Here is a 10,240-nt window from a genome sequence, read left to right as displayed (position 1 = left end):
GTACGTTGGGCAATGCCACTTCCAGTATGTAAGAATCCGTAGGGGGTGAGGTCTTCCAATAATAGGAGATGAGTGAACCATGACTTTGCAGAAAAGAGGGGGAGGTCTTCCAATAATAGGAGATGAGTGAACCATGACTTTGCAGAAAAGAGGGGGTGAATCATGACTATGCAGAAAACAGCAAGAGAGCATTACTTAATATGATTCATTTCTACTATTGTGATCCATACAAGTTTGGACTGGAACAAAAATGTGAATTGGTAATTTTTTATTATGGTGGTATAGCATGTGAAGCATATTATTGTGGTGGATATGATTCATATTTCTGATTCACAGTTTAACATCTCATCAGTCACAAGGACAAAAAAAGATATATAGTATGAGACAGCATTTAGAACTGGAAGACGGGACAATTCACCCCTGCAGGAATGAGAGTGCAGAACTAACTACTTCTGAAAGTACTGAATAGTCTAAACAATTTTAAAGCAATTAAATATGTATTGACTACATTGAACATGCAAGCCACATTTATGAAAACACACATTGACATAATATCCACATGTAACAAAGAGGTTTAGGAGTTTATGTTGTTTAAGGCAGTTTTGTAGAGATACCATAGCTAGAACCATGTGGCTATGTGATAATGGTTAAAATGGCTTCACTGAAAATACTGCATAAAGGAAATATTTTTGAAAACTGATGAAGAAAATATGATATTCTCCATCTACAGATCATGCAGAACCTCCAGTATGGTGGCGATAGACCAGGCCTGAGTTTCACAGCTGAAGGGACAGTACTGGCCATTCTCATTGGTCAACTCAGGTAGACCCTTCCAAGACGATCTGGTGGGTGATAAAAGACAATATTGATTATGTGACACTTATAATCAATCATATAAATTGAGTGAACCAATAAAAAAAAAAGTATGACAAGTTAAAAGTTAAAACAATTAAGAACATGATAGTGTTTGCAGTCACTTAACAAGTCGTTGTGCTTGTGTTTTACCTCTCCAAGTGGATGTTATGCCTAGAGAGGACATTCTTCACCAGGTACACAGTCTTGTCGTATATCTCTGGCCCCATCTTCTTGGCAAAGTACAGTTTGGCTCGTAGGAAATAGCCTACTGGCCAAAGCCACTCCTAAGAGAGGGAAACACACATTTATGGTTACCATAGTGCAGGGGTTCCCAAACCTTTTTGGCCCGTGACCCCATTTTGATATAAATACATAAATCGCGACCCCACCATGCCAAAATCGTGATACAATCAGCAGCCAATGTTTACTTTTTTATTTGGGGCCTTGACAGTCTATTACAAATCAGTCTGACATTACATTGAAAGTATCTTAAAGCTGAAGGAAGTATGGCTTGAAATGGCTAAAATGCATCAGAAACATATTGGGAAATTCAAAAGATCATCAAGCAATAATTGTGTAGGAGACCCTCACAGAGTTATGTTTCATGTAATCACGTGGGTTGTACTGTGATATGGATGTAAACATCCCCTCAATCTGCTGTTGGTGCCCATTCAAATTAGCCCAAATGTCTTGTTAAATTACATTTACATTGTAATCATTTAGCAGATGCTTTTATCCAGAGCGACTTACAGTTAGTGAGTGCATACATGTTTTCATACTGCTTAAAATCTTGTTCATTATCTTAAATTAAATACCATGACTGTTTCCTCATTAGCTGGAAATGTTATTTGAAATGTCTGATACAACATACTTTGGTGATATCGTTATCAACCTACTGCATACCCCTTAAAAATATACATTTTTGTGTACATGGTGTGCTATTAGCATGCTAACACTCATTAAGACAGACTGGTAGAATAGCTAGCCATCGTTAGCATTCACTGATTGAAGTAACTTTTGAGTAATGGAGTTGACAACGTTTAGAGAGGAGCTATAATCCAGTTATAATACAAAACACTTGTAAACTTTGTGTGTCGTTATTGCTTGAATTCAGGCTTGGCTGAACTGCTTTCATTAGGGAAAGATTTCTTCCATACCCCGCTTCCATGATTTTAGTTGAAAACATCACTTTCCAGTGTTGACCTGATGACTTTCTGTGTAGAAAAGAACATCCAGGTACTGACATTAAGGGTTGACCCATTGCCCGGGGCAAGTGAACTGAGCAGTCAAACAAGTTAAGCCTGCTCTGAGGTTGCACCATTTGGCAGGCGATTTAGTTTTTTTGTATAATTCTAGTAGCCTAAACTGATCTTTGTGGTTCCTCCCCATCGACAGATAATTTATGGCATTTATGGCAGTCGGCCTGCTGTGAACAACCAAAATACAAAGAATTCCAGTACTGATCTTTCTGGTTCCTCCCCTATGTGTAGGTGAAAGGCACGTAATATTGTACAGTCAGGTCCATAATTAGTGGCACCCTCGATAATGATGAGCAAAAAAAAGACTGTATGAAATAAATAATACAAATAATGTAGTTTACGAAAGAAAGTTCAAATCAGTAAGGCTGGTCTGAATGCTCACTTTAACTTAACACCGTAACAATAATAGAATTCACATCGTTTCCTATTCTATGTGCATATTGGGAATGTTAGAGGTTACAAACATTATCATCAGCATAGCGTCTATCTCTCCTTCTCTTTCCCATTAGCCACGTTGGGAATGTCATTCACCTATTTACCTTGTAACCTATGAGCACGGCACAATAATACACATTACTCACGCTTGCTTTTTAACCTATGGGCTCAGTCTCGCAATTATCACCTTTCTCTCTCTCAACCAATGGATGTAAATCTTCAGATGTATTAATGTCAAACTTGCAAAAGTTACTGAGAACCCTCCCCTCCCCACCAGCTATAATAACCTTATAAGGCCCATCGTTGGAACTCCTTTCTCCCAATGGGGGAGACCTGCCATCACATCATCTGGCTCCGATTATCTTGCCTCCGAGACACAGCCATTCTCCAAACTATTTAATAAAATGTCATATTGCATTCCATTTCTATTGTTCATTCAATTAAGCCTGTACTAGTTTGGACTGAGCTATATTGTATGTAAAAAAACAAATATATATTATATTATTTCATACTAATATGATTGCTCAGAGAAAGAGATAGAATTTAATAAGTAATAAAAAAAACTCTTTAAAATATAGTTTAATACTCTAGCACCTTACCCTTGCGAGGATAACAACACGTGAGCCTTTTTCTAAAATGTTTTATGAGATGGAAAACACATTGGAAATGATCTTAGACCATTCCTCCATACAGAATCTTTCCATATCCGTGATATCCTTTGTCTGCTCTTATGGACCGCCCTCTTCAATTCAAACCACAAGTTTTCAATAGGGTTCAAGTCCGGAGACTGAGATGGCCATTGCACAATGTTGCTTTTGTGGTCAATTAACCATTTCTTTGTGGATTTTGATGTGTGCTTGGGGTTATGGTCTTGCTGGAAGATCCACTTGCAGCCAAGTGTCAACCTCCTGGCAGAAGCAACCAGGTTTTTGGCTAAAATCTCCTGGTACTTGGTAAAGTTCATGATGCCGTTGACCAGTGGAAGCAAAATAGCCCCATAACATCAATGATGCACCACCATATTTTACTGTAGGTTTGAGGTACTTTTCTGCATATGCTTCAGTTTTTCGACGCCAAACCCACAACTGGTGTGCGTGTGGCCAAAGAGCTTTTTTCTTCATGTCATCTGATCAACCGATGACATGAAAATAGAGCTCTTTGGCCAAGCACACCAGTGGTGGGTTTGGTGTTGAAAACCAGAAGCATATGCAGAATAGAACCCCACATCTACTGTAAAATATGGTGGATTTTTGGGGGCTATTTTTGACAATAGGCTAGTGCCTTTCAGACAATAATGTCAATCCCTATCATCATTGCTTTCAATGTTATTTTTTACCCAGTCTGATTTGATGCCTGGTCCTGTCCACTGTTCTAACGAGTCCTGCATGGCTTGTGAGGATCGTGGAGGAATAAAGAACGTCCATATTCCTGAGAGTCTAAGCTTTCAGGAATGTGGTCATAATAGCATATAGAGTGCATTCGGGAAGTATTCAGACCCCTTGACTTTTTCAACATTTTGTTATAGCCTTATTCTAAAATGGATAAAATGAAAACATTTCCTCATCAATCTACACCCAATACCCCATAATGACAAAGCGAAAACAGGTTTTTAGAAATTTGTGCAAATGTATTAAATATAAAAAACAGAAATACATTATTTACATACGTATTCAGAGACTCGAAATTGAGCTCAGGTGCATCCTGTTTCCATTGATCATCCTTGAGATGTTTCTACAACTTGATTGGAGTCCACCTGTGGTAAATTCAATTGATTGGACATGATTTGGAAAGGAACACACCTGCCTATATAAGGTCACACAGTTGACAGTGCATGTCAGAGCAAAAACCAAGTCATCAGGTCGAAGGAATTGTCCGTAGAGCTCCGAGACAGGATTGTGTCGAGGAACAGATTTGGGAAAGGGTGCCAAAACATTTCTGCAGCATTGAAGGGCCCCAAGAACACAGCGGCCTCCATCATTCTTAAATGGAAGAAGTTTGAAACAACCAAGACTCTTCCTAGAGCTGGCCACCCAGCCAAACTGAGCAACTGGGGGAGAAGGGCCTTGGTCAGGGAGGTGACCAAGAACCTGATGGTCACTGACAGAGCTCCAGAGTTCCTCTGTGGAGATGGGGGAACCTTCCAGAAGGCCAACCATCTCTGCATCACTCCACCAATCAGGCTTTTATGGTAGAGTGGCCAGACGGAAGCCACTCCTCAGTAAAATGCACATGACAGCCCGCTTGGAGTTTGCCAAAGGCACCACACTCAGACCATGAAAAAAAAAAGATTATCTGGTCTGATGAAACCAAGATTTAATTGTCTGTCCTGAATGCCAAGCGTCACGTCTGGAGGAAACCTGTCCCCATCCCTACGGTAAAACATGGTGGTGGCAGCATCATGCTGTGGGGATGTTTTTCAGCAGCAGGGAGACAGGATCGAGGAAAAGATGAACGGAGCAAAGTACAGTGAGATCCTTGATAAAAACCTGCTCCAGAGCGCTCAGGACCTCAGACAACGACCCTAAGCACACTGCCAAGACAACGCAGGAGTGGCTTCGGGACAAGTCTCTGAATGTCCTTAAGTGGCCCAGCCAGAGCCCGGACTTGAACCCGATCTAACATCTCTGGAGACACCTGAAAATAGCTGTGCAGCGACGCTCCCCATCCAACTTGACAGAGCTTGAGAGGATCTGCAGAGAAGAATGGGAGAAACTCCCCAAATACAGGTGTGCCAAGCTTGTAGCGTCATACCCAAGAAGACTTGATGCTGTAATCACTGCCAAAGGTGCTTCAACAAAGTATTAAGTAAAGGGTCTAAATACTTATTTAAATGTGATATTTCCGGGTTTAAAATAAATCAATTAGCAAACATTTATAAGAAACGGTTATTGCTTTGTCATTATGGGGTATTGTGTGTAGATGGATGAGGGAAAAACAACTATTTAATCAATTTTAGAATAAGGCTGTAACGTAACAAAATGTGGAAAAAGTCAAGGGGTCTGGACACTTTCTGAATGCATGGTAGCTCCAACTGTTCAAAAGTTGAAACCATTCTATTTGTCACAACTGCATTTAGCGGATGTCGGATGTTACTTACATAACCGCGGTTCTATGACCCAAGTTTCTCTGACAACCTCATTTTCAAACCAGGCGACCCCACATGGGATCACGACCCCTAGTTTGGGATACGCTGCCATAGTGGTTACCATATGGTTACCATACAGTCGCCATAAAGTTCCTGTCTACTGACAAATGTTTATGTGGGCCGCAATAAATTTACTTACAGGTCCTTGATGGTAGTTGAAGCCCTTAGCAACATTGAAATTCTTACTATCCAGAGCATTATCGTAGACACCACAGTACTTCATGTCACTTTATGAGGGGAAAGAAAGAGAGAAAACGTTAACTGTGGGACAACTGTAGTGCCAGATCTGGGTCTAGTCCAGGACCCAAACTCGGTCCTCTTGACCCCAAGGAGTGCACATTTTGGTATTTTGCCCTAACACTACACAGCTAATTCAAATGATCAAAGCTTGATGATTAGTTGATCATTTGAATTAGCTGTGTAGTGCTAGGGCAAAAACCAAAACGTGCACCCCTTGGGGTCAGGACGACCGAGTTTGGGAAATCCAGGTCTAGTCTAATGATGTGTATGTACCCTACATGACTGACAGGGGGCAATGTTTTGAAGCCCTGTACACCCATTTTTCTAATCTTCCACCATTGTAAAACATATTTGAGAAGCTATAAAAATGCATTTAGTAATGTCTTCATTTTTGCAAAAATATATTCTATTACAAACACCTTAATACATACTTTTTAATTATTTTACGTGAACTGAACATTTACCTTAAAGTATTTTTTTTGAGAGTACTACTGTTACTACATGTCCCCACTACAATAAATAAATACTTAAATATATGTAATTTTGTCCTTGAAACAATTAATTGGAATACTGTAGAATACCATTCATTCCTATGGAGGACTGCTCCTTGTGAGGAGTACCAATATGGTGGCAGGTGGCTTCAAAGCCTCTCATTGGCCAATACATAGCATCAGCAATCCAGAGTTTGTATCCATCATTGGTCTAGTCTAGTAGGTAACACAGACTACTTCAGAATGAATCCCTGATGCGCCACCAATTTCTTAACTGTTGATCCTCTTTATCTGTCCTCTACCCTCTCTGCTGTTCCGATGTCTAAATAAAGCAACAGAGTGACTGTGTTACTGTAAATGAGGGTATGGATGAAGCATGCCACTCACTCTGGATCCAACGTCTTCATTCCCAGGGGGCCGAGCAGCTTCTTCTCTGCCATCTCTAGTGCCTCCCAGGCCCTTTCCACTGTGAACAGCTCTGGAGCCTGGAGAACACAGAGAGAGAAGGTACACACAGAGCTGAGATACTCGACCTAAGAAGACAACTTGTAAAAGTGATACATTTTGACAGTAAATTGGTTTGCAAGACTCAAATAATGTTCAGCAGCACAAATACATTGGTAACCTTAGTACACCCACATTGAGAGGGTTAGGGTTAGCCAGAGACCTGTCTTACAGCAGCAGGGCTATTAGGGACAGAAATGTGTGAAAACCTTTTCTTCCCCCACATTGAGAGGGTTAGGGTTAACCAGAGCACTGACTAGCTTACAGTGGCTTGCGAAAGTATTCACCCCCCCTTGGCATTTTTCCTATTTTGTTGCCTTACAACCTGGAATTAAAATGGATTTTTTGGGGGTTTGTATCATTTGATTTACACAACATGCCTACCACTTTGAAGATATTAAAAATATTTAAAATATATAAAATATTTTTTCTTGTGAAACAAGAAAAAGAACCCCCCCCCCCCCCCCCCCCCCCCCCAAAGTCAATACTTTGTAGAGCCACCTTTTGCAGCAATTACAGCTGCAAGTCTCTTGGGGTATGTCTCTATAAGCTTGGCACATCTAGCCACTGGGACTTTTGCCCATTCTTCAAGGCAAAACTGCTCCAGCTCCTTCAAGTTGGATGGGTTCCACTGGTGTACAGCAATCTTTAAGTCATACCACATATTCTCAATTGGATTGAGGTCTGGGGTTTGACTAGGCCATTCCAAGACATTTAAATGTTTCCCCTTAAACCACTCGAGTGTTGCTTTAGCAGTATGCTTAGGGCCATTGTCCTGCTGGAAGGTGAACCTCTGTCCCAGTCTCAAATCTCTGGATGACAAACAGGTTTCCCTCAAGAATTTCCCTGTATTAAGCGCCATCCATCATTCCTTCAATTCTGACCAGTTTCCAAGTCCCTGCCGATGAAACACATCCCCACAGCATGATGCTGCCACCACCATGCTTCACTGTGGTGATGGTGTTCTCGGGGTGATGAGAGGTGTTGGGTTTGCCCCAGACATAGCGTTTTCCTTGATGGCCAAAAAGCTCAATTTGAGTCATTTGACCAGAGTACCTTCTTCCATATGTTTGGGGAGTCTCTCACATGCCTTTTGGCGAACACCAAACGTGTTTGCTTATTTTTTTCTTTAAGCAATGGCTTTTTTCTGGCCACTCTTCCGTAAAGCCCAGCTCTGTGGAGTGTACGGCTTAAAGTGGTCCTATGGACAGATGCTCCAATCTCCGCTGTGGAGCTTTGCAGCTCCTTCAGGATTATCTTTGGTCTCTTTGTTACCGCTCTGATTAATGCCCTCCTTGCTTAGTCTGTGAGTTTTGGTGGGCGGCCCTCTCTTGGCAGGTTTGTTGTGGTGCCATATTCTTTCCATTTTTTAATAATGGGTTTAATGGTGCTCTGTGGGATGTTCAACGTTTCTGATATTTTTTTTTATAACCCAACCCTGATCTGTACTTCTCCACAACTTTGTCCCTGACCTGTTTGGAGAGCTCCTTAGTCTTCATGGTGCCGCTTGCTTGGTGGTGCCCCTTGCTTAGTGGTGCCCCTTGCTTAGTGGTGTTGCAGACTCTGGGGCCTTTCAGAACAGGTGCAAATATACTGAGATCATGTGACAGATCATGTGACACATAAATAAAGTACACCTGTGTGGAAGTGGTGCGTGCATATGTATTCACCCCCTTTGCTATGAATCCCCTAAATAAGATATGGTGCAACCAATTACCTTCAGAAGTCACATAATTAGTTAGTTAGTATTTTTTTTTTTTGAATTTCTTGAAACAAGTACTTTTTTTCATTTCATTTCACCAATTTGGACTATTTTGTGTATGTCCATTACATGAAATCCAAATAAAAGTCCATTTAAATTACAGGTTGTAATGCAACAAAATAGGAAAAACGCCAAGGGGGATGAAGGCACTGTAGTAACTACAACACTGATGAAGTAAGTAGGTAAGCCTTAGTGCCAGATCGGCCCATAGGGTAGGGGCCTATCTTCCTGTTTCTTTAGCGTGAGGCAGTTTGATGTAGTACACTCCTTGGACAGGACGCTACGACATTAGTTACAAGGCTAATGAGGCAGTAAAAAGGAACAGTGCTTACCACCACCATGGCGATAGTGAAGTTAGGCCTGAGCTGGTAGTCACACCAGGGACTGGAGGCCCCATAGCTGTCCTTGTAGATGCCTCTCTTGTGCACCAGGTCTGGGTGTTTCTCATTGGAGTCCTGAAGGTCGTGAGACACGTAGAACATCTTCTCAAAGTTCTCCTGGATCTTTCTGTTCCACTCTTCATAGGGCACAGAGATGTTACGTCCTAGAACAGAACAGATATGTCTAGCTTCACTACTAACAAAATACAACAATTTTAAAACTCTAGTGAGGTATATTGTTTAAAATACAGATTTCAACATCTGAAAATACTAAGTAGTAGTATACCAATTGTTGTAATGGTCTAATTTTAGAAAAATGTTGAGGATGTGAGAAAGCTGGGAAAAACATGGAGATTTGGGTTTATTCCAGAACGTACCTTCTCTACGGATGGTGAGGGTTGCGTAAGGGAAGAAGCCGTGCGTATGAAGGTCCACTAACCAGCGCACAGTGGACTTACAGAGACCCACTATTTCCACTGCAGAGCCATCCCTGGAAGAAACGCAGGCACGCACACACACAAACCATTGTGAAAACACTTAACTCAAGGGGAAAAAACAACAAGCACTGCACATACTACAATTCTCCTAGACTGAGTGAAGACTAGGAAACTCTTTACCAAAGGAGAGGAAAACAGTACAGTACCTAGGTGTAGCTGGGATTCCTTTGTTATGAGCCTTGTCACTCTCTCCCATCTTGTCCATCCATGTCCCACAGTTGAAACGATTTCCTCCATAGACAAACCCAGTGTCTTCATTCACCTTGGCCTCAATATTAAACCCTGGTAGGGAAAGACAATCGTTATGATAAAACACGTAAATAGCTGATCAATCATGCCTCCAGATTTGCATGTGTGTGTAATGTCTGTGTGTGTCTTGCCTTCATCGGTCATGTTGCGATCTATCTGTGGTCCAGCGTCCCTCTCCCTGAACTCCGTGCCCTGCATGTGACGTGTCATCGCCTCATGAATGACATCATACAGGGGCTGGATCTGCAGGGTTCACAGATACAATTTGATATGGGCAGTCAATAAGGAATGACTAAATGGAATTGATAAAACAAGTCCAACTGTCCTGTCTAAAAGTGCTTGTTTGAACTTCAAACAATAAACTTTTTTTTTTTTTTTTACTGCATCTTCAGATCTACACAGAGTATGAAATCTCAATAGGCT

The 10,240-nt window shown here is 41.3% G+C and overlaps 1 protein-coding gene across 1 annotated transcript in view; it reads right to left on the bottom strand.

The window, feature by feature from the left end:
* Positions 1 to 252: 252 nt before the first annotated feature.
* LOC311109009 (glycogen debranching enzyme-like) overlaps positions 253 to 10,240 on the bottom strand; it is a gene marked incomplete at its 5' end in the record, with an annotated part of 34,501 nt that continues 24,513 nt past the window's right edge. Inside the window, 8 exons of the mRNA XM_084151792.1 lie at positions 253 to 842; positions 1,006 to 1,139; positions 5,834 to 5,921; positions 6,813 to 6,910; positions 9,024 to 9,235; positions 9,449 to 9,561; positions 9,715 to 9,850; positions 9,949 to 10,060. Of these exons, the coding sequence (XP_084007918.1) occupies positions 725 to 842; positions 1,006 to 1,139; positions 5,834 to 5,921; positions 6,813 to 6,910; positions 9,024 to 9,235; positions 9,449 to 9,561; positions 9,715 to 9,850; positions 9,949 to 10,060 (1,011 nt within the window). The 3' untranslated portion in view covers positions 253 to 724. The remainder of the gene's footprint in view (positions 843 to 1,005; positions 1,140 to 5,833; positions 5,922 to 6,812; positions 6,911 to 9,023; positions 9,236 to 9,448; positions 9,562 to 9,714; positions 9,851 to 9,948; positions 10,061 to 10,240) is intronic.

This window comes from Coregonus lavaretus, assembly GCF_964263955.1.
Source record: "Coregonus lavaretus genome assembly, chromosome: 34".
Taxonomy (NCBI): Eukaryota; Metazoa; Chordata; class Actinopteri; order Salmoniformes; family Salmonidae; genus Coregonus; species Coregonus lavaretus.
The sequence above is the reverse complement of the archived record's forward strand: the minus strand, read 5'-3'. Positions and strand labels throughout refer to the sequence as shown.